We start from the raw sequence: 19,799 nt of genomic DNA on the forward strand, positions 1-19,799 counted from the left end.
CTTTTGCGGCCATAAATGCGGTCGCAAAACAATTGTACATGGCATGGTGACTTCCTATCAGGAAGGGACGCCCCTTCCTAATAGCGGGAGTCGCAAATGCTATTTTGTGAGTCAGTGACTCGCAAAATAGCATTTGTACATGTCATTACCCTTTTTTGCGGTCGCAAACAGGAGGATCTCCCGTTTGTGGCCGCAAAAAAGGGTCGTACATCTGGCCCCAAAAGTTTTCAGTGATGCACTCACGGTATAAAAAAGTCCTTTGCGTATGTGGAGGTCAAGGAATGACAGAAATTTAGCAAAGAAAGAGTGCACAATGTGGCATGCTTCTGAAACATTTTACAATGACAGTGGAGGCTTAGAAAATGTTTTTTGAACAGCCAAACAGGTCCAGAATGTAATTACTTTGATAGCTGGCATCCAGTGAAGAGCTTTGTGGAGATTGGAGCACAGAAGGGGAGTTAATTCAGTCAGCAGGCAGAAAACTGTGTTTGCAACTTAATGGTTTGGGGGGTGACCTAGACAAAATCATTTATAATAGTCCAGTCAGCTGGACAGGTGCATGTTAGAGATGCCCAACCACTGGAGGAGGGCAGAGAACAGACAAAATCTCCATCAATTTAGCTAAATGTACGTGCTCTGGTATTCGTTTACGCTGCAAAGTGATAGAAGGGACACCATAGCAGGGCTACTGAAACCAAGTCCATTTTATCAGGGTGATGTACATGCAGAGAGACTCTACAACAGTGAGCTAAGGCCCCCACTTGCAGCTCTTCTGCAAAGATTTTAGGAGGCCCAAACGCAATTCTATGTTTCCATTTGAGCTATCTTAATCCCATAAACCAAGAATATTTTGAGGCCAGCTTTTGTTATCTGGCACCCTCTTGTCGCCATTTCGAGTGCCTTCATAAGGTAACTTCATACAAAGGCCTTACTGTAACAACAACCTTGCCTTCTTAGATCTAAATGAAATTTACAAAACAAAGAAAGATATAAGCAGGTTAGGTCCAGAGAAACACACAAAGCATAAGCAATCAGCTCCTTTTCTGGGCAAAGATTGAACAGCAAAGGAAAATGGCAGACTGCCAGGCAATACTTACAGATTTGGCAACAGCGGATCCTTGAATATTGGAGGCTGATAGCCAGGTAGGAATGGTCCCTTGTAGTCCATCATTTCCAGCAGTGTATGTGTTGTGTCCCCATACTGAAATAAAAATAAATACGACCAGCTGATTTTTAATCTACAATGACAATGTTTACCAATTATATCATGTCTGGTCAACAATGGTAAAGTAGGGACGAATTGAGGCCAGAATGTCAGGATACCCACCAACTATGTAAATTTATTCTATTTATATTTCTTACATGCGCTAACAGTCCATCCTTTAGAGTGTTTTTGAGGATGAAAAAGTCAAATCAAATACTTCCATAAATTGTGAAATAATCCATTGTCAGCCTGACTATTTTTTTTTTACTTTTATCAACTCTAGAAACACCCAAAAGAATTTAATAGGAAGGCTGCTCATATGTAAATATATTTATGTTGATATAATGAAATTCTGGCATTGATCATGCCAAACTGGACATATGTTAGACGCCATTAAATACATGGTATTGAAGCATATTTTCCATTTATTTTAGGACAAATGTATTCTGAATACTAGATCAGAGAGTAGTGTGTGGATCAGCCTCCCCACCTCGTCAAATTAACCTAGCTGTGGATCATATTAATTCAATTTAAAGCAATATATTGTAGTTATTTTTTTTTATAAGATTTCACTTCTGTTTGTAATCTTTCACCAGTGTTCTTACTTCTTTTAAAACTATAATTTTCGTTTATGCTATGGTGTATATCCTTCTTACTGTATTTTATTCAACTGTTTTATACTGCACCACTGTACCAAAAAAGAGTCAGGGAACTTTATATTAAAACTAACGGTACAGGCTGAGGAAATTACAAATAATAGGCAATGTACAACAAACTTGAAAAAGTGTCTGAAACTAAAAAATATTTTCACTTTTACAAAACATTTGTGTGATCCTAATGTATTCTTTAAAAGGGTGTTTTACTACTTCAGTATTTTTACCAGATGCTTAGCACCTGGTTTTTTTTCCTTTCTTCTTTTAATACATGGAAACATTATTGAAAATGTTTCCACCTGCTCCCACTCCACCCTCTGATATGCCTCGGTTAGTGACACGGCCAATGAGACAGGTGAAATGAGAACTAGGGCTCTGACCCACCATTCCTGCTTTAGTCCACAATGCGGTTTACATCAATTTCGGGCCCACTGCATAGGCCTGGTTAAATTTTGTCCTGCCCTGCACTGGCAGACATCTTGGATCCAGGCGCGGTCCACAAATAAAGGAGACCACACCCTGCTTCAGTTGCCAGGTATTGAGTATCCACCCAACACAGCACCAGTACTCCTTGATAGAAGAGACACAAGACTTAAATGGATTAAGGTTTGCCTCGCTTGAGGAAAATATTTTTTCTTAAAAGGAAGATTTTGTAGGAGAGAGAAAAAGACTTTGGTGAACCTTCACTGGAAAAAAGGGAAAGGACCTTGTTTAAGGTAGTGAATGAAATTACATGGTCTGTAAATCTGAGATTCTGTTTGTGAATTCTTAGGAAGACAAATACTTTATTGAAAAAGCAGGAAGAATATTTTTTGCGGAAAAAGTGAAAATAGTTTGAGGGAGAAGCAACTTTTTTGAAGGATCAAAAATAACTGAAAAGCAAATCACAAGATTCAAAGATCAAAAAGGCTGATTACAAGCATAAGAGAATGATTGTATTTGTCTTGAATAAGGAGACGGGCTCACAGACTCATAGCCACTCTTGAGACTGCAAACCATGTAAAGAAACCTTAGGAAAATAATTATTTCAGAAGGTCTGGCAAAGTTTAAGCAGGTATTTTGATACTTTAAGTTTAAGTTTGGTAAGTGAGGTGAGAGCATGAGTGGCATGCTCAATAAGGTATTTATGTCTGTGAGTATGGGTATGTAACCTGGTTACTAATTTTTTACAGACCAGTATCTTAAAGGTCCGGCTTAGACTCATTCCTCCATCCACCACCACACCGGCAAAAGGACACAGTGTTCATTCTTCACTGTTGGTCTTGAGGTCCATCAATCAGGAAGGAGAGATCTTCAATTGTATCATGATCACCAATTCGGGAACGTATTCCAAAGACCACACTCTAATGAGTATCTACCTTCAACTTTGTAACTACCTCCCCCCCATACTTTGAGCCAGTTCACCTTATGATTTACCAAGGGCTACTGCAGCAAGGTACGGACAAGTGGTTGCATTCTGTTCCCGTGTACGTATTAGCAGGCCCTGATGCGTACCAAGTCCATGATATATACAGATCACAGACCTTCATGGATCAGTTAATGTCAGTAGGAAATAACCACTTTTCAAATCTGCTCCTAAATAATACATTTTTCTACTGTGACGTGTGCCAGTCTACCCCAGTTTTTCTTCTCATGTTTTCCTGTCGTGTCTCGAGCAGCTTTTTAAGTCTTGCCTATAGACAAGCTTTTAGCTATGGAGGACAATACCAACGCTTGCAATGGGCTCTGGGCCGCCAGACCACTACATTTTATTTGCTGCCTTTCTTGTTAATCTCATTTTCTTATGTCTTACTCAGAGGCTTTCCATGCTCTTTTTGTGTTTGCCTCTCCCCTGAAGCATAGCTTCTTTAGCATTCTTTTGATCAGGTGACTTGTGTCTTTTCACTGTTTACCCACAGGGAACTACTTTTTTTTTTTTTTGCAGACAATTTCTCTAAGAATTTTCCACTAAAAATTCTAGCAAGTAATAAATCACTGCCACGCGAAGTGCAAGTGACTATTAAAGCTAGGTCTCTGTATTTCCATTATTAGAAATTACCCACAGGGAACTACTTATCGCCTTTTTTTGTTCCAATAAGACATTTGAGTGTATGCATTTTCTTGATCTCCCTTTCGTGTCTTGCTTCCATGCTGAAATCCTTGCCCTTACACGCTCCATGTTTTTGAGTCTCACCCTCATCTGTTGCTTTTGCAACCTCTCTCTAAGTTGCTTATGTTTTTACTGTGGTTTCTACATTTTTTTATTTTATCCTCACCCCAACCAACTCCATCGTTGCTCTTATATTTTACATTACTCAACAGCCAGACAAAAAAAGTATGGAATATGATAGATTTAGAAATCAGATGTTTTTCTTACCGTTTGCAGGACAGCAAATTTCACTTTGCCAAACTTATCTTCCTCTATCCAAGGCTCCCGCACAATGGTTGCACCCCTCTCGCGAGCTTTCTGTAGAGTACAAAAGTCCATATCTTAAAAAGAAACTATTTAGGCCTTGTTTATGCAAACACCCCCTAACAGCCAACCATACCTCTACAGACAGACAGTGGCACAGAACCTAGTCACTGTTCAGAAACTAAGGGCCTGAATTAAAGTTTGGCTGCTGGGTTACCCTCTCACAAATGTGACAGATATCGCATCTGCCGTATTACAAGTGCCATTGGATATAATACACATGTAATATGGCAGACAGGATAACAAACCATCCGCTGAATTCGAAATCAGGCCTTAAATAGAAATGGCTTCCAAAAGGCCTCACAATACACAATGCTTATAATATAAATTGTTTGGGATAGGCAGCTCTATACCAGTTCAGCAGTTGTCACTATTCAATTAACAGAGCACAAAAGGTTGGACGGTGGACTGCTTATTTCATACACAAGCCTCCTCTTTCGGGAGTAGTTCACATTAGACCAACTAAGTGTGAAAGGCCTGCATGGACCCCTCCATTCCGAAGGTGCAACAATTGGCACTACTCAGACATCAATCGTTCAGATGCCAAATACTCAAACTGGTAAAGATCTCCAGCTACACATATCAAGAACAGAATACAACCAATATAAACCAATAGCTCTGGTTTATAAGTGAAAGTGCCTGGATACTTCCACTCATACATTCACACAAATGTTTCCAAGCCAAATGGCTTTACGGCTCAAATCTCAAAACAATAAAACACATGATGAAATGTACAATCTCAAGTGAAGTATAAGTGCTAAACAAATAAAACAAAAAGAAAAAACAATCTACAAAAGTACTCAGTATGGGTATTATCTACAATATTTTCAAATATGCAGATGCAACAAATGTATGTGGCAGCAGCAGCAATCTCAAAAAGACATGAACGAGCATGATTATCAGATGCCAGTAGTGTATGCAACACTACGAGTGAACATATGCTAGTCTTTTCATTATGTTTATGGTGACCTATTGTTTTTAAGTGAATTGGGGCACCTTTCACTGTTACGTGTATGCTTTGACAAAGCGTCAGCAAGCTGAATAAATTATTGCGGAACTAACATCTTGACGTGCAAGCCTTTTTTTGTGTTGGTCGCAACACAGCGGTATATATATATATATATATACACACACATACATACATACATACATACATACACACACACACACACACACACACACACAGACTAAAGCAGTGCGGTTTTCCCAAATATATTTATATATTTTATATTATATTCACTGGAAAAAAACAAAGGTTAAAGTGACGGCATTGTTAGGCATGGTAATAAGATCTTAGCTTACGTTTAAAAAAAAAATTCCATGAACAAAACAAAGGTTAAAGTGCCAGTATAGTTAGGTGGTGAAATAAGATAAGAACTAATAATTAAAAACAAAAAACCTGAAATGCACCAGTTAACTAACTATAACTTGCTCCCTCTGCCATGCACTGCTTATGACCTCACATATTACATCACTCATGATGTGAGATAAGATCATTGATGACATCACTAGTGGCATTACTGATAATATCATAGTCATACACTGATACAATTTCCAGATTCTGTATAACACGACCTGGTACATGAGATAGGCTTTATAGAACTATCTGCCAGATTCATGAAAGGGCCGTTTTGCGAGTCTTTAATAGCGATTTATAAGGAATCGCTATTAAGGACTTGCAAAACGGGATTCATGTAGGAATTGCTAAATAAATTGCGATTCCTACACATTCCTTATTTGCGATTAGCTAATTGCTAATCGCAAATAAGGAATAACTCCCCATTCATTCCTATGGGCCTAAAGGGAGTTATTCCTTATTTGCGATTAGCAATTAGCTAATCTCAAATAAAGAAGCGATTTCAAGGGTGCCAGGGGTGTCCAAAGGACACCCTGTAGCACCCCTGAAATGCAACATTACACAGGTGTTGCGCACACACATATCCAAAGGACATGTGTGTGTGTAACATGCAAAAGAAAAAAATGCACTAAAGTGCTTTAATCTATTTTTTCGATCTTTACCACTAAGTCAGACTTCGTGGTAAATAGCGGCCAAATATAGCGAATTCGCAATTTAAAATTGGTTGATGAATTGCATTTAAGGAATCTCTAATAGAGATTCCTTAAATGCAATTCCTCGCACAATAGCGAATTCTATAATAGCGATTATTGCATTTGGGATGATGAATCCCAAATGCAATAATTGCGCTCGCAAAGGGCCAGATTCTCAGAATCTGGCCCTTTGCGAGCCGATTTTCGTTTCATGAATCTGGCCATATGTCAATGGGCAAACAGGAGACAGAAAGCCAGTTGGACTGCAACCACCCCACAAACCACTGAGCAATACTTGAGTATGTTGCATTTCAGGTATTGATCAATCTACTGAAAAATCATAAGCATGTAGTGGAACCGAAGCCCACTTTCATGAGAGACAAGCACACTCAAGACAGCAAAGTTTCCTATTGGAATAAACATGAAAAATCGCACTTTTGTAACACCTCCTTTTTTTAGGTCCCGCTTGACAAATTGGTGTTAAACTTTTTGTGAAGCAGCTAAAGTGGATAAACGTTTGGTGGGAAAGTTTTGTACAGATTCATCAAAGGGTGCCAAAGTTATTAGTAGAACAAAAATGTATTTCTTATGGAGACTCTGACCAAACTTTAACGACACAGTGGCGATTGATATTGTTAGATAGATAGATAGATTATAGTTCACTTATGGTCCAGTGACTAAAAAGCTATGAAATTCGCCATGTTTGGTGCTCATCTTGAGAGTTTTTGGGATCCTTATTCAGAACAATTTTTAATTTTATTACCCATTTTCTCATAATTCAAGTCCACTTGATGCCAATGAATACTTAAGTATACATTAAGGTTTTTAGTAACGAGGCTACATAAAAACAGTTCAAATGCACTACAACTGACTCAAAAAAGCTGACACTGGGTAGACAGTGAGAGAAAGAGATTGTATGAAGGGTTCAGGCAGGCAAAGATGAGGGATAGAGAATGACATGGGGAAATAGATTGGTGTTCACTTTGCCGGGGGGCCTATCAAATGAACATTTCATTGACCCTCCTTTAATATCTACATTCCCTCCTTGATACTGAGAATTAAGAAAACCAACAGTGTCTCCAAAATCTCATGCAGATCCATCAAAGTTATCAGTAAATCAAAATTGTGTTGACGCAACCCTTTTAGTCCTCTTCCTTTAGAGCTGCACAAAACCTTATATACCTACACTGTGTGTAACTTGCTAGCCATCTGCTACATTTGAAGCAGATTCATCAAACAGCACTCAAATTGCAAGCTAATGAAAAGTATTGCCTGAACCCCTATTGATAGACTGGCACAGAAATTGACATACCTGTAGTACGCCCCACCATCCAAGGTTTAGTTCATCTTTGTGAAGAGTCATCACACAGAACCAATATTATTAAAAATGACCACTCTTGCCCACCCCTTTCTCATCTGTTAGTTGATCAGCATAAACTTAAAAATACCAAGACAAGTATAACCAGGCTAAGTAGCTGCCAAATTTAGTGAGATTAATTAAACCGTGCCAAACTTATTAGTAAATCCAAAACTTTTTGACCCCCCTTCTAACTATATCATCATGAAACCTGGAATACGTCCACTGGTTGAGACTTGCTAACTACCTGCCTCGTAGCACACAGATTCAAACAGCACCAAAGTTATAAGTAAATGAATATTTTATTGACCTCCTAATTACATTTCCCATGCTTGATAAACCAGTAGAAAACAAGCTTCTGCCATGTTTTATGCAGCTTCATCACATAGTGACAAACCTATTAGCAAATGAGCATGTCTGCCCTGCCTCCTTTGTAACTGGGCCGCTCTTGAAGGATCTGCACAAATGTGGAAATAGCAAGAGTAATATCGACATACTAAATGTCCACCAAATATCACACATATCTGCCACAGTGCTTAAATTAAGTAAATCAACTAAACGCTTATCCGCTGCTGACGTATTACAAACATAAATGAGTAAAAATGCACTGCATAATTAATTAAAATCATTGCAATCAATTTATGTAATAACAATAAAATACATTAAACACAAGGTGGCCTAAAGTCAGTACAATTTCCAGGCAACTTGTATTTAAATGCCTGGAGCCACAGCAACTTACATCAGTGTAGCAGGAGCACATTTAATGTTGTCACAGTGGATTAACTTAAATCTTAAAAAGGTGCAGGTCATTTGAGAGTTTGAACCTCAAACAGGTCTTGATTGCATCATGACATATCCAAATGTTTAAAAATTGGTACATTGGTCTTAGCAAAAATCTTCTTTCGGTAATCAAGGATTGGATACACATATGGGGGTCGATTCCGATTCGGGAAACTAATCCGTACGACGATTTGAATTCGTAGCCGTTTCTGTACGAATCGTACAAATGCATCCGAATCACGTAGTACGATTCGTAGGAAAACAATACGTCCGAATCTTTGCGAACCGTACGAAAAGCAATGGAAAATCCGTACAATACGTACCCTCACGGTGAACCGTACGAATTGTAAACATACTGTACGACCCGACAAGTACAATCTGGACCGGGGAACGACTACGCGATTCGTACGGAAATCGTCGTATGAGCAATTCGTATGGAGAGCCACACATTCACATACCCCTGCAATCATGGGGGTACGCACCGTACCCCTTTGCTCTGTACCCCTATGCACCATACCCCTACGCACCGTACCCCTACGCACCGTACACCTATGCACCGTACCCCTACGCACCGTACCCCTACGCACCGTACCCCTACACACCGTAACCCCTGCAATCATGAGGTGTACTCGCGTACCTGGGGGGGGGTCCGTTTCGTGCACGGTTCGAGTCGAAATATGCTTTTACGGACGTTTTAAACTCCTGTAGAAAAAGAGTCGTACAGAGTGTTGTCGTGATGAATCGTACTTGCTGGGTCGGAAAAAGCTGCTTCGGTCCGTACGGACGTCGCGTACTGCGTGTTCCGAATGCGATTTGTATGGATTTTGAAGTCGTATGGTCTTTCGTACGATTCGTACAGAGGTCTGCTTTCGGTTCGGATCGCACTTCATCGTACATACGGGGACGTTGAAGGTGTACGATTCGTATGGGAAAAATGCTCCGTACGGCTATTCTTAGGGGATTTTACCGAATCAGAATCGACCCCATAATGTGGATCATAAACTCTTTTTTCTGATTGAACAGCCAGCATCTGGTGTTAATGTCACCAGTCATTTTTTCCTTATTAAAAGTCTTTGAAGGGTAATCAGCGAAATTTGTATCTAAATTTCATGAGCTTTTGAGTTCAAGTGAACGGGTGATTTAGAAATAATTGTTCTTTCATTGTATCTGTATGTGCTGCTCCCCATCCATGAATGTTTTCTTGTCTTAAGCTTGAGTAACTCCTTGTGGAAAGAGACGTTTAGCTTGTTACATTGATCGGTGCCTAATCTGTGGGACTCGCCAGTCTTTCTCCCAAATGTCTCCAAATCGTATTTGTTTTAGTTTGGGGTGATATATTCACTCCACTGGTTTTTCCCTTTCAGAAGATCTCTCCAAAAGATATACTAAACTGTTAATTCATCAAAAGCACCGTTTCGCAGTACAGTCCTACATCCATCTCAAGTTTGGTGTAAATCTGTTCAGTGATTTTGTTTGTAGGTCTGAGGTAAACTTTGTATGGAAGATAAAATGGGAAACATTTTTTTACCTCCTTCTTAATTTGTATTTCTCTGCACAGAGGTCCATAAAATTTAATGTGCCAAATCTTAGTGGATTATGTTAGTCGAGTGCCAAATTTGGTGCAGATCCAAAGAGGATAGCCAAAATAATAGGCAAATCAAAAAAATTCTTTTCAACGGAAAGTATGGCTGAATCAGAAGTTCACAGTGCATTCCGCCACTTTGTAATATCTGTATGCCTCGACATGCTTGTTGAAACCAAAAAACCCTGTGCTAAAATAATGCATGAACAAAGACAACACAGCGGGATGGGCACCACATCCTCCTTGTTATTAAACATAAGGCCTTAGACTTTGGTGGGTGGCCTGCCATCTGCCACATTTAGAGATCTTGGCTAGCCCTGTGGAGAGCTCTGTGCTTTCAAAGAAGCTGCCACCACATAGGCTCCTCTCAAGGCACTGAAGTTTCCTGAGTGTCTGCCACGTTTCACACAGCTGCTCTGCAAACTTTTTTTGTTTTGACAAAAACAAACTTCTAAAGCAGCAGTTTGAGTAAAACTATTGGCCCTGACATGGTGGGAGTTTCTCCCGGGGTGCGGGGGTCATTTTTTGTTGTAGTTGTCTGAGCATCCCAGTTTCTTTGAGGGGGCCTCGAAAGGGGTCTCTAGGGGTCTCTATTTTCGGGCCTCAAAGGCCAAAGGTAGGGTGACCAGACGTCCCGGTTTTTGTTGGTGTTTCGGGTCTGCATGCTCGTGCACTGCTGAAGCTGTGACGTCATTGTAGCAGGAAGCGAAATCCTTTGAAGAGAGACACTTTCTCTCGGGATTTCCCTTCTCTCAGCACCACCTACGTCATCGTGGCAGCCATCGGCACAACAGCTGGTTAGAACCGGCACCACCCTGCTTTTACGGCCTGCAGCAAGATTTCTGCAGCAACCAGTGTGACTCTGCTCTGCATTAAAGCAAGTGAGGGACGAGGGTCTACAACAGAATCCAGAAGCAGTCAAAAGGAAACTTACCTTCGTGATGCCTCCCGAGCCCTACCGGCACCGTCGGGACCCTGTCTCCGCATCAGAGCTGCTACAGCCAGGATCCTTCTGAAGCCACACAAGACTTGCCCTCCCAGCCTGCAAGCCTGCAACGTGAGTATTTTAATGGCCGTTTTTTCAATCCCCTTCCCTGCAGCTTTCTCATTCCGCCGCAAAGCGCCGAACAAAATCTTATTAATGGTGGTCGCAACTCACAAAGGTAGTTGCACACTTAAGAGACTCATAAGCCCCAATTAAAAGTGGGACGAATAATTGCAAAAATACATTTGCTCAGGAATCGCTAGTGTAAGTGGTGCAAGTTTTACCAAACCAGCAATTACCGGGTGCGATAAAGCCCAGAGGCAAACCAGAAGAAAATGGCTTGGTAAATACCCAACATGCTTTTTATTGCAGAAATCAAAATCTGTAAGTTTTGCTATACTTCGGAGGTGACACTCATGATAGGCAGAATTTATCACCTGATAAATTCCAAACAAAGGTATTTGATTTTAATGCGGATTGCGAGAGAGGTTTCAGCGCAATGAACTTAATTGCTTGTCCAACAAGGGCCTCTCTTCTTGTAGAGACCATTTCTTCATGCTTATCGGTAAAACTCAATGGTCCTCCATTTGAAACATTTGACGCAAAACTGTATGTGAAGAGTTGGCTGGCAAAAGGTAGAAGGTCTGCTGAAGAAAATTTTTGTGAGAAAACCCAGCAAAATAAACACAGTGAATATCTTCAAGGGTTTTGGGAAATCCTGCAATAGATTTCCAAGTAATACAAATAATGTTTACATGTTTTTTAAAGTGTTTGGTATGTTATGGCTTATACTTAATAAATATACCTTTTTGCCTATTTTATTATCCTTTGCTAGATGCGACTTCATGATTTTCTTCAGCACACAATGCTAGTTATCTTGATTTAGACCACGCCCCTACTTGGATAGGCCACACCCCTTCAAGAAAGTTGCCCCGCCCCTTTTAGAGCACCCCCAGGTTTTTTCCCCAATTTATAGCCCTGAGTAAAAGTATATCAATCCATCCACTCTAAATATGGCAGACGACTTCAGGCACTTACACGACAGCCCAGTGTCTGTTTATGCAGGTTTTGTTCATATATACGTCACCTGTACAAGAAAATCGCAGTCCTCCACTTGAAACGCAACGTCTTTCACACCGTCTCCATGTTTTATTAAATGCGCTCCCATTTCTGAAAACAAGGGAACAAAGACTTTCCTCAAAGTAGGCACTGAAAATATATTAAGGTGAATGTAAGAGATACAAACGCATTCCAATGTTGTTATTTTGTTCCTTTAAAACGGATTATAAAAGCTATTGCCTCTATGCACTGTGTGAACGGTGGCGTCTCGCTTTCAGGAGCTGCTGGTCAATCAACTCCTCTAGAAATGTTAGTAGAATAAATGAACAGAAAGTGGCCTGATGCTCTTTCAATCAATTTTGTTCCACGAGACTGTGCATTTTGAATTTTTTTTTTTTTTTTAAATCTCTTTATTAGCATCAGATTGATCCGTGCAAGCATACAATCACACATTAAACTGTGTACAAAGAAAACGGTAATGGACATTATACAAAGGAAGTAAATGGAGGACGAGACCAATGACATTACAAGCATTGGAACACATTCTAAAGTCTTATTTTCACTTTTCCAAATCTGAAGGAATATTGCACACGTGGAAAGATGACACAAAGAGATATAACCTTTTCCAAACAGAACGAAAACGAATGAGCCTTCGTGATAGAGAGAGCGGCAAGCAACACATCCATTTACAAGCATGATGGCAGTAGCATTGGCATAGGCAGACGGGGCCAGGTAAAACGACAAACGAAAAGACCAGGGTGAAGCAACCACTCCAGCCGGGGCAAAGTATGCAAGAAAACGGAGGAGGGAAACAACTCGGTCCCAACCAGCATACAATCTAAAATCAGCAGCACACGCATACCCCTTTCTAATAGTGTGTACATGCTAAGCCTTGTAGAACGCAATAGGCAGCGCACGCCAGGTTAACCAAGACCACCTAACCCACCCCTTCTGGGACAATAGAGCTAGCAGCTTGGGAGTGTGTATCTCGTGTAATCTTGCCAATATACTGCCGATATGGGCCCCAGATGTCGATCGGGCGTGAAGCTGTTGGGATCTGTGTGGAGTATTCCACACTATTGGTGTTGCATTGGGCAAGGCTGCGCATCCAAGTTTTGGAATCAGGGATTCGCCTGGACCCCCAAAGTAAAGCAATTTCCCTTTTCGCCAGCAAGAAGCCTATTGCAGCAAGCCTACGCGTGGTCCGGGGGAACTCAGCGACATAGCCAAGCAGTGCAATTTCCGGCCTGTGTTGCAATTCGCATTCTAAAATGTCGCCCAGGATGCGGTGTACCTGTAGCCAGTAGGTGTGCAGTTTCGGACAGGTCCATGTGAGATGTGCAAAATCGGCATGTGGAGCCTTGCATTTAGGGCAGTGATGAGGCCTCGCCGGGTCAATTTTGTGGGCCAGCGCCGGGGTGAAGTATAGGCGCCTCAAAAATTTAAAATGAATTAGCTTATGTCTACTGTTGACAGACACTTCTTTAGTGGAGCGGCAACAGGCATCCCATTGGGCGTCCGTGATAGGGCCACCCAGATCAAGTTCCCACGCCGCACGAACTTTCGCATCCGAAGCAGGAAGGGCCGCCACACAGAGTCCATACAACCTGGAGACCATGTGGGCTCCTGTTTGTGACTGGAGTAGGAAAGTCAATGCTGCCATGTCGTCCGGCGGCAGTGGGAACGAGGGAAACTGCGCTCTAAGCATGGACCTCACCCTAGTCAGGACAAAGGAATCCATAAACGTCCGGTCCGTAAATCGCGGATCCTCGGACACCGAAAAAACATGTCCGTCCGGGAACAGATCCCCTATCGTGGCGAGCTGATATTTGGACAACGTTCTGCGGACCACCGCTTCCGCGGTGATGGGGAGCCAGTGTGGGTTAGGCAATGGAAGAGCCGGGGAGTACAGCACGTCCACCCGGAGCAGTCGACGCAGCTGCATCCAGGCCCACGATGTAGTGGACACAGTTTGTATGTCAAGTGGGTCTCGGGGCAAGCCTTTGGGCAAGATCGAGTTGAGGGTAAGTGGTAGGACCAAGTCCGCTTCAGGTCTCAAATATGGGATCCGAGCGTCCGGATGGAACCAAGGATGCGCATAGGCGCATTGCGCGACTAGGTAATAAATATAAAAGTCTGGCACTCCAAAGCCACCCCGTTCATAAGGCAGCGTTAGGATGCGCCAAGAAACTCGAGGGTTCTTATCCCCCCACACTAATCGCAACAACAGAGAGCGTAGTTGGGCAAAAAAGATTTGAGTGAGCGGGATCGGTATGTTATTAAATAAGTACAAAAAACGGGGAAGTATAATCATTTTGATTATGGCGATACGGCCGGCCATCGAGAGAGGGAGGCGAATCCAACGCGCAATATTATCCTCCAGAAAGTCTAACGCCTGTCCGTAATTGAGACGAATCATGGATACCGTGTCTAGATGAATGTGGATACCCAGATATTTCACCGAATCAGTATTCCACTCAAGTGGGAACGGGCAGTCCCAGCGGGCAGTGGAGGGGGTGAGCGGGAAGATGTCAGACTTGTGCCAATTAATGCGAAGGCCGGAATATTTCCCAAAGCGTTCCACCTCAAGCAGCAAGGGTGACAGGTTGGTCTCCGGAGACCTGACATACAGAATGGTGTCATCCGCGTAGAGGGAGATGAGTAACGGACCCGTCCGGAACTGGAGCCCGCGGTGCAAGTGGCGCTCCTGAAAGTGTCGTACCAAGGGGTCCATGGCCAGAATATACAATAGTGGGGACAGGGGGCATCCCTGTCGGGTTCCCCGGGAAAGAGGGAAGCTATCAGAGAGCGTGCCGTTAAGGCGCAGCCGTGCTCTGGGGGCAGTATAAAGTAGCTCGACCGTGGAGACAAACAAGGATGGCATGCCCATTCGGTGCATGACGGACAGAAAAAACGACCATTCTAAGGAGTCAAATGCCTTCTCGGCGTCTAAAAACACCGCAGCCGCCGGAGTATCCGGCTCAATCCTGTGAAGTACAGAAAACAACGTCCGCAGATTGAAGGAGGTGGATCTATGGGGGACGAATCCAGACTGGGCTGGCGAAATGATAGATTCCATAAGTAAAGACAGTCGAGTGGCAAGGACTTTCGCCAAAATCTTATAGTCAAGATTAAGTAGGGAGAGGGGCCTGTAGGATCCACACCTAGTGGGGTCCCGCCCCGGTTTAGGAAGTAAAATGATAACTGCCTCCCGCATCGTGGGCGGCAGAATCCCCGTCTCGAGCGCCTCCGCATACACCTCGATGAGGCGAGGAACCAGTTCCTCCTTGTACGTCTTATAAAAGTCGGCCGAAAAGCCATCCAGACCCGGCGCCGAGGAGCCTTTTAATGCATCAATGGCTTCCACAACGCAGTCCGGCTCGATAGGCATCGCCAAAAATTCCTGCATATGTTTCTCTAGGAACACCATAGAGATTTCGTTAATATAGGGGCCAGGGTCGCGACAGTCAGCCGTCAGGCTTGAGGTGTACAATTCCTTGTAGTAGGATAGGAAGGCAGCGCAAATGGCAGGGGTGGTCTGATGACGAACACCCAGATCATCTACCAGGTCAGAGATGTATGAAGCCTGGCGGGGGGGACGGGGCAAGTGGGCCAAGAGCTTGCCAGGCCTGTCACCTTCGCCATATTGCCTAGCTGAGTGTTGTGTGCAGAGATACGTCAGTTCCCTGTCTGCAGTGTCTCTGAACTCTTGCAGCAGTTCTAGCCTTTTCGCCTCCACCCCACCGTCTGCGTCAGTGAGCGTGTCCATGTCCAGTGCGGCAATGTCCGTCTCAATACGGGTCAGGGAGGCACGGATCTCGCGCAAGGCCCCTACATGTTTGTTGATGCAAACCCCTCTAATAGTGGCCTTGAACCCCTCCCACAATGTAGCCCAAGTGTCCACCGAGCCCTCATTGAACTCAAAATACTCCTCTATGGCAGCACGAATGTCCTCCTCGAAAACCGGATCAGATAACGCCTTGCCAGGAAAGCGCCATTGTCTCTCATACCCTCCCAACCTGGGGATCAGTAGGGTCAGCACTATGGGAGAGTGATCAGACAGCGTGCGTGGGAGTGTCGAATGGTCTCTCACCCAACCGGCCACCCCTGGGAAAAGGAGCCAATAGTCTATTCTGGTACTAGTGTTGTGATATCCCGAGTGGTGGGTGTAGGTGGGTGTGGTGGAGTGCAAACGGGCCTCAATGTCAATCAGTGGGTAGTGCGCGCACATATCCGCCAGCACAGCGCGTGAACGGGGCTTACAATCTGGGAAAGAGGAGGTGCTGTCCCTGGCAGGGCACATCAACAGGTTAAAGTCTCCCCCCATTATCATCATATCAGTGTCCAATCGCAGCAGAACATCCTGGAGACCCTGGAAGAAGGCAGGGGAGTCAGAATTGGGGCCATAAATTCCAACAAAGGTGACCTTGAAGCCCAGAAGTACCCCTGTAACCACAACATACCTGCCATCTACATCAAATACACTGTCTGAGAGCACAAATGGGACGCGTCTGTGAATCAAGATCGCCACCCCCCTTGCATATCTGCTATAGCTAGAAAAAAATCTGTGTGTGCCCCAGCCTTTTGCAAAGGAGGAAGAGTCAGCTCCCACCAGGTGCGTCTCCTGCAGAAATAATACATCCACCCCGTGTCGCGCTGCGTAGTTCAGAACTTGCCGTCTTTTCCTCGTGTCATTCAAACCCCGGACATTCCAAGACATGAAGGTAAGTCTGGAAGGACCAGACTGCTGACCTATCTTAGCCATTCAGACTCGATGGAATCATAATAAAACATGTGTGTGTAGAGCCGCCGCCACTCTCCCGCAAAACAGGCATCATCAAAATAGCAAAACAGTGCGTGTGCACAAACAACAGAACCAAAGCATAAACCAACCCATCCCAACCACCCACCACCCAGCCACTCCTCAAGTCCCAGGAGGCTTCTCCCACCCTTACGGAGATAACCTAGAGCAACAGACAATAACAGTTGTCCAACAATGTACCTGTAAAATAAAGACAACGTTAGAGAAAAGTACAGTACGGCTCGCGCCATGGGGGTAGGCGACGCTCCGCCATGCGAGAACCACAATCGGGGCAACGTTCAATTCTCAGCAATTATGGAAAGCACTGCAAAAAAGAAATAACAGCATGGACAGATGCATAGTACTGAGGTAAATAGCCTGCCATGAAAAAGATGGGGTGGAGATAAGTCAACCCTGTCCGGTTTCAGTAAACAGGTCAGCACTAGCCTGCGAGTCAATGTGTGGCGGAGATCGTTGTGCATCATCTGATTTACGAGGCGACCCTCTGTTTTTGTAGGCTCGACAAAATTCCTGTGCCTCCGCAGGGGAATCAAAAATGCGAAACCTGCCATCCACGTCCACTCTGAGCCTGGCAGGATACAGCATCCCATAGCGGAGCCCCAGTTTACGCAAAGCAGCCTTGACACCAGTGTACTTACGGCGCGCATCTTGAACCATGACTGTGAAGTCCGGGTAGAAAGAGAGCACGTCCCCTTGCCACCGAACTTCGCCCGCCTCCCTGGCAGCTTTCAGCGCCGCATCTCTGTCCCTGAAGTTCATGAGCCTGGCTATAATGGGTCGGGGCGGCAGGCCCGGGTTAGGCCGGGGCCCCAGCGATCTGTGCGCGCGCTCCACCACGAAACCAGATGTAAACGTGTCTCGGCCAAAAAGTTCGATTAGGAGGTGTTCCACAAAAGTGTCAAAGCGTCCGGTAGCGGTCGTCTCCGCCACACCAATTATTCGGATATTATTGCGCCTACTGCGCGCTTCTAAATCCTCGTTCTTGATTGCGACGTCTTTAAGGATCTTCTCCACACGTTCCAGCCTTTTCAACGTCGACGCAGCTCCATCCTCGATGTCGGAAACCCTGGATTCCGCCAGGTCCAGGCGCCTATCGTGCAGCTGAATCGTCGCGCCCATGTCCGCCATTTTCTTTTCGAGGGTATCAAAGCGGGAGTCCAGGGCCTTGAATCCAGCCCGCATCTCACCCATCATTTCAGCGACCATACCAGCGGTGTCCCTCGCCGCCGCCTGGCCCCCGGCGTCCGCCTCAGCTGCTGGCGAACCCGCAGACGTACGGAGGGGCGCTGAGCTGAAGGTAAGTCTCTTCTGGGTAACATCCTTCTTCACCATGTTGGAAGTAATGGCGGGCAAATCACCAGTGTCACAGGACCCCACGACAACTGCGACAGCCAAAGAGTCGAGCACAGCGGCAGGGCACCCCGACGGCGGTCAGGTCGGGACCAGAGGATCAGGGGTACTCGATGTTACCCCGCACCAGGGCTGAGACGCACCACAGGAGCCTCAGAGTTGCCAAGGTAGAAGCACACAGGTCGTCGGGATATCAATCCGGCTGGAGCCAAACGTCAGAGGCCCTGCGCAGTACGTAGGGTCAGCAAATGGACGTGGCGACCACTCAGCAGCAGCTGGCAGGTCCAGGGCCTCGCCGAGACAGGCAGCAAATGGTGGCGTAGTGTGGGGACCAGGTAGTCAGGGTCTCGAGGCATCAGCAGCACAAATGGGCAAAGGCTCGCAGGTCATGCAGCCAGCGCCGGCCTTGTGAAAGTGCATAGGCGTCCGATATTTCCGGCCAATCGCATCAGCAGGAGATCAGGATAACGTAGAGGTCCTGGGTCTGCAGGGGGACAGACGCGGGTCTGGGGTGCACGTTAACGGTGGGGGCAAAGGAGACAGGCCCCCACCGAATGCAGCGATGCGTAGCCGTCTATAGAGAGCCTAGGAGCCCGCCGGCCACACCCCCCGCCAAACACCCCCCAACCCCGGAGCCCGCCGCCCGCACCCTCCGCCCGCCGCCGCACTTCCCGGGCAGCCCCCGAAAATCGAGGCCCCGGCTCCCAAGGCCGGACCAGGCCGCAAGGGCCGGTCGCGCACCGAGGGGCCGCACCCCCACCAACGGGCACCACCGGGGCCGAGCAGCGGACCCGGGAGGGCACAACAGCGACCCCAAGGTCGAAGGGGACAACGAGGAGGCAAACAAGCGGACTCACCAGGCGCTCCGGCGCTGCGAAGTAACGGCCCGCGAGGCCCAGCCGGCCTCAGCACCCCTCAGCTGTTCCGCCCGTTCTCGCCGTCCCCCGTCCTCCAGACTAGGCAGGCTGCATCAGGTGGCGTTAGAGGTCAGTGGCAGGCATATTTCGACCCCAGCGCAGCGCCGGATCTCTTGCGAACGGCCCCGTTCCTCTCTCGCCCGGCGGAGCTCTACAGTCAGGCGGCCATTTCGTTCGCCTGCGTAGCCACGCCCCCCTGTGCATTTTGAATTAAATAAAAACAGGCATGTATTTGTCAACCAGAAACTCTTAGAGAAGCGTGGCTTAATGGTTAGAGCGGCAGACCCTGATGCAGAGGTCTGGCCCAGGACCAGGGTTCAATTTCCGCCTCGGCGGCTCTTGGACTCAATCTCCCCGGACCTGATAATTCTCGCCTCGGTGTCTAGTCTAATCATGGGCCCCACTCTGTGACTCTGGGCAATAGCTTGCTTAATCTCCACAACGGCCCCACGAGCGCTTGGATGCCTAGCTGCACCTTTGGGGTGCCCAGGAGTGGACATTTCACAGGGAAAAGCCAGGAAGGGTTCCACAGCGGTATGAGTGCAGCGCCGGGACGCCCCGTCGCGTGGGCAGCCACGTGCTTTACAAA

At 45.5% G+C, this 19,799-nt stretch overlaps 1 protein-coding gene across 1 annotated transcript in view; it reads right to left on the minus strand.

Annotated features, from left to right (window-relative positions):
* HPD (4-hydroxyphenylpyruvate dioxygenase) overlaps nucleotides 1–19,799 on the minus strand; it is a 105,250-nt gene that overhangs the window by 44,247 nt on the left and 41,204 nt on the right. Inside the window, exons 6-8 of the mRNA XM_078667542.1 lie at nucleotides 12,150–12,232; nucleotides 4,214–4,303; nucleotides 1,098–1,201 (exon numbers count right to left, since the gene is read on the minus strand). Of these exons, the coding sequence (XP_078523668.1) occupies nucleotides 1,098–1,201; nucleotides 4,214–4,303; nucleotides 12,150–12,232 (277 nt within the window). The remainder of the gene's footprint in view (nucleotides 1–1,097; nucleotides 1,202–4,213; nucleotides 4,304–12,149; nucleotides 12,233–19,799) is intronic.

The sequence above is a fragment of the Lissotriton helveticus genome, chromosome 11 (assembly GCF_964261635.1).
Source record: "Lissotriton helveticus chromosome 11, aLisHel1.1, whole genome shotgun sequence".
Classification (NCBI taxonomy): Eukaryota; Metazoa; Chordata; class Amphibia; order Caudata; family Salamandridae; genus Lissotriton; species Lissotriton helveticus.